The sequence below is a fragment of the Pygoscelis adeliae genome, unplaced genomic scaffold, assembly GCF_000699105.1.
Source record: "Pygoscelis adeliae isolate BGI_AS28 unplaced genomic scaffold, ASM69910v1 Scaffold186, whole genome shotgun sequence".
NCBI classification, from domain to species: Eukaryota; Metazoa; Chordata; class Aves; order Sphenisciformes; family Spheniscidae; genus Pygoscelis; species Pygoscelis adeliae.
The window spans coordinates 2856107-2861054 of NW_008825071.1; the positions used below are offsets into that span (position 1 = coordinate 2856107).

The 4948-nt window shown below is 41.7% G+C and overlaps 1 protein-coding gene across 1 annotated transcript in view; it reads right to left on the reverse strand.

Moving 5' to 3' along the window:
- The window catches only part of F13A1 (coagulation factor XIII, A1 polypeptide), a 61077-nt gene that overhangs the window by 12233 nt on the left and 43896 nt on the right, over nucleotides 1-4948 (reverse strand). The window contains exons 9-12 of the mRNA XM_009326530.1: nucleotides 2772-2875; nucleotides 1875-1963; nucleotides 795-948; nucleotides 3-219 (exon numbers count right to left, since the gene is read on the reverse strand). Coding sequence (XP_009324805.1) covers nucleotides 3-219; nucleotides 795-948; nucleotides 1875-1963; nucleotides 2772-2875 — 564 coding nt within the window. The remainder of the gene's footprint in view (nucleotides 1-2; nucleotides 220-794; nucleotides 949-1874; nucleotides 1964-2771; nucleotides 2876-4948) is intronic.

Genomic DNA, 4948 nt, shown 5'->3' on the forward strand with positions numbered 1-4948 from the left:
ACACTATGTGGCCTGAAAGGTATGTCGTAGCAGTGTAGTAGTTGTGACTTTTGTTCCTGAAAGTTATAGTGACTTTAAAGTCACTGCCAAGGACTGCTTTTTGCACTTGGAAGTCCATGTCAACGTCTGTCTGTGGCTGATACATGGTATCTTGCGCAGTTTGCTTTTTAACACCGTACATCACAGCAGTCTCAAGAGCCAGTCTCTCCTCCTCTGAGCCTAGAAATGAATGAAAATCAAATTTAGAAGAGAAACAGGGGTACTGCATTAGCCCACTCACCGATCACAAGGGTGCATCTTCCATAGTTTGTGGTAGCTGAAATGAATGGATGAGGACAGTGAACCTTCCCGTGGTGAAGTTATTATTAGAACTTCACAACTTCCAAGTAAACTGGTCTTAAAGATTCAAGCCATATCAGATAAATTGACCTAGCTTAATTGATATTAATGGAGCAATGCTGATTTACTCTGTGCAAACATCTGGCCTGAGTAAGAAATGTCTAAACAGCTGCACAGAAAGCCTTGAATTGTTTTGAATGATTTGAGTTACTCCATGACTACCCTTTGTTTTCACTACAGCTTACTCAGTCCAAAGCATTTCTGAGTAGCAAAGTCTGTGCTGTTATAAAGTCATCTGCAGTGTTTCGGGGATGGAGTTACAAATAAAGAGTTCCAAAGGGCACCTTGGCAGCTTTTCATGCAGCTCCTTCAGTGCCAGAGGTCTGTAAATCCACCATCCAAGATCTGACTGAGGTAAATCTACATCGGTACGGTCCCATCCCATTTCAGGTTACCTTCTTGGAACTTGTACTCTTCAGTAATCTCCATCATTCCATCACCCCCGACTTCCTTGGTCACAATCAACTGCCCAACATGGGTTGTGTCAATTTTTTCTATCACTTGGGTTCCATTTTTCTCCCTTCTCGAGTAAACAATATCACTATTCACCTATAAAATTAAATGAAAAACGACTGAGATACATGGAAGTAGAGAGAGGAAAGGAAGCCAGCCTATCTCCCCTCAAAACAATGACACGTTAACTTGAAGTCCCACTTGCATTGGAGTCCCATGTTTAAAATTAGTCATATGCTACGATAATGACTAGATTAATTTTAATACTCGCAGCTCCAGAACAACAGACAGTGTAAACTTGAGTAAGCTACAGAGATACTGTTCAGACTTGGGGAGCGTGATTACACATTCCTTGCACCAAAAAGCTTTAGACCATAGAGCTATAGACAATTCAATTAGGGAGAGAATTGCTCTACAGCTGCTGCAATTTTGGGCACACCATCTCTGGTGGTGCGAGAGGTTAAAACTCCAGACCAGGCCCTTGCACTCCTCATGGAGATATTTCCCTCTCAGATTTGCCAGTCAAATCACCCATGTGAGCTCTCCTTGACCACTGCAGCCAAAACGAACATGGTGAGCAAAGACCTCTTTAAAATCACTGCGTCCGTTTTGACTGAAATAAGCAAGGGAGCCTTAACATAAGCAGCTTTGCTGTCAAGCCTGAGAAGCAGGTAACAGCTAACAAGGGATGAAGACGAGCAGCTAGAGCTAGTGACTCATTTGCCAGCACAGCTGGAATCTGGGAAGGATAAATGACCACAGCCTGAAGTTTCATCGGAGCCAGAGTAGCTTTTACTGCTTATTACATTGGTGAGTGGAGATCAGAGAAATCTCCGTCGTTCATTAGAGCCGTATCACACCTACAGGCCTGCATGCCAAAACATAATTATGAGATTTTTCTTTGACGTGGAGTATACGTGGAGTAACTTCTCAATCCACAAATTGTAGTGGAGCCTTATCTTCTGTCTCACCTACAGTCCTACCGATACCACTCAATGCACTAAAAATTTTCAGGTATGTACCTCAGCATAGACAAAAGGAGCATCAAATTGGAAGCAAACATGACCATGTTTAATGGCTTGAACTGAGGCTGGGCCACACCTGTACATACCTATGGGGAGAAGAGAGATAAAATGAGAAAATAAATTAGTTAAAAAACATGTGAAAATGTTATATTTTCTCAAAGAAAAAGAATTATTGGGGTTTGGTAAACTCTTTTAATAGTTTACAGGAGCTCCTGACCGAGAAGTGAAAAGCTTAATTTCTGTTACCAGCTCTCTAAACAACACAGACTGAAGTCTGAAACAACCTAGTGGTTCGGTACCTTAATGGCACTGTATAGTCCACTGTAAGTCTCAAGTGCTTGAAACGCAGTTACAGCTGGTTTTGGTTAAAGCAGGTAATTTTGGGAGGGCTCAGTTATACCACAGATAGAGAAAGATCTCACTGCAAATTTGCTAAGAATGTCTTTTAAGAACTGGAAGATTAAGGACTGGAAAGAAATAACAGTGGGTTTTCACTTTTTCTCTCCTGCCTACTGCCTGCTCAGGAAGTTTAGTAAGGGCTGCAGACATAAAATGAAGGAGAATTAATTTGATCAGGCTCCTGTATAGGTTACCGAAAATTTTAGAAGCCATCTTTTGGCAACAGGGCTACATCTCTTCTGTACCAAGCAGGGCCTTTCTCATGCAGGATTTTGTGCATGTGCATCATGAGCAGTGTTATAAAAAGGACAGATTTATTTTAGAACTCAGAACAAATCAGGAGAAGGCCCTGAGCACAGGCGAGTGTGGTTATCTGGTGCAAGAAGTTGTCACTGGCCATATGGTGCCACTGGCTCAGCTATCGTCAGCTCATTGTTTGCTACAAAGAACCCAAGCACTAGAAAGAGACCTAAGGAGGACTTCAAGAAATATTACCATCACTGGTTTCTTGGGGTGTCCCATCAACAACCTGCCATCCTCCAAAACCAACAGGAAGATCAGGTCTGGTCATCCAAGCTTCATTCCAGCAATGATAGTTCCTTAGACAAGAGATGAGACCAGAATATTAAATTATTGGAAAGAAGAATACAGGTCAAAACAAACCTGTGTATTTATGTCCTGCCATTGTTTCAATGACAACATTTGTCAATTTAGGTGTGAAAAAGTTTGCTCTTTTTAGAGAATAGATTTTTAGGTCTAAAAGTTTGGTACCTATCTGTTAAAACCACAATCCTTCGTTGTAGTTTCTTGTCTGCAAGTTGAAGAAGCTTTTTGATTCTTCTAATGTGTTCTGAATGCAAATGTCTCAGAAAACTTTCCAGTGTTTGGAGATTGTTGGGGTATATGAAGAACTACACAAACTACAATCCCTTTCCAGCCAGACACCTCTGCTTCAGTGTGCCTGCTAAAGCAAGCTTTGAATCTTCTTCAAGCCATTGAAGCATGGTCTGCTTTGTAACTATGAAGACTGAAGCTTTGGCACCTCTTCTGAAGAGATTTCAGGATCAACTCCATAACGTACAGTATGTAGCTTTGTTTTCATGGCTCAAAACAAACATGTTTAGCTAGTTTCCATGTTGGTTGAGAAGAAGACCCTGCATAGGCTTTATAAGACTATCCTCATTGTGGATTCCTTATAGGGTCTTCTCAGTGTGTCATGTCAATGGGGGAGGTCAGATCTCCTAAAATATACAGCTTTCCATAAAACCCACCTATAACCACTGTGGGCCAAGTCTTGCCTTTAGGGCCCAGAACAGTGTGGCAAAAGGTGAATTTCTGAGTGGTTCATCTAGGTGCTCAGGGTTGAAATGCCCTCACTTGGCTGGATACTCATGAAAAGAAAAAAACACTACAGCACCACCACAGTCTACCCAGAATATTTCAAAGATGAGCAGAAAAAAAAGACAGATCTTGTAATTCCCTGCAATGCTACTGGCGCTCAAGGGAGAGCACAAGCAAGAAAAAAAGACAATCTAGGAAGAGGGCCTTGCAGTAAAGCTAGCAAAGTGTTTGAATTTCATTACTGCAAAAAATAAAAGAAGGAAGGAGTAGAGAAAGGGGCAATTTTGCTTGCAAATTATACATATCCTGCAGCAGATATGAATAAAATTACATCTGTGTAGCTGCTGATACAGCCCCTAGTACACGCAATGACATTAGCAACTAAAATGGGGATTGTTAAACTGAGACCATTTCATTAATAACAGGTGAAAACCAGCCATGGAGCAGAGTTGGAAGGATCTGAGGCTTGTCTAACAAGACATTTCAAAGTGGAAATGAGGGCTTGGATCAGGGTGTGAAATGAAATACCATTTCATTTGAAAGCTTGTCCATTAGGAGAGTTAATGAAGCAGCACTACAGAAAAAGGAATTATTCAAGGAAAATGATGCACACTCAAAAAATTTTTGATGCTGCTGAGAGTAGTCAATGCTGAATCATGCTCACAGAGCTTTGCTGAGGGCTACCAGAGAATGGGGATGCACTTTGTGGTAGATGGGTTTTTGAAAACTGTTATACCGACATGTGAGAGAGACAATCCCTGCCCTGAAACCTTCACTGGTTCACTTTGAATCAAACTCAGATGTGTCACTGGCTTTGTGTTCTGCGAAAGAAGAACCTGAAGAGCAGGCAGGAAGGGAAGATGATAAAACCAAGCGGGGGATAACAGTGCGGAAAATGGCAGCTCTGCTTCAATTCTGTAATTAGGTAATGCAGTTTTTTCTATATTTTTTTCTATATTCATCCTAGGGGACAGGACCTTTCTTACTGGTTTCTATTGGTGTAGTGTTGGGAGCAACAGGACGGCAATTTTTTTAGGTCTGCTGCCATGCGAATAACAAATACACTTAAAGATATTGAATGAGTGTCCTGGTTTCGGCAGGGATAGAGTTAGTTTCCTTCCTAGTAGCTGGTACAGTGCTGCGTTTTGGATTTAGGATGAGAACAATGTTGATAACACACCGATGTTTTAGTTGTTGCTAAGCAGTGCTTACACTAGTCAAGGACTTTTCAGCTCCCCATGCTCTACCGACTGAGAAGGCTGGAGGTGCACAAGAAGCTGGGAGGGGGGCACAGCCAAACTGGCCAAAGAAACATTCCATACCATGTGACG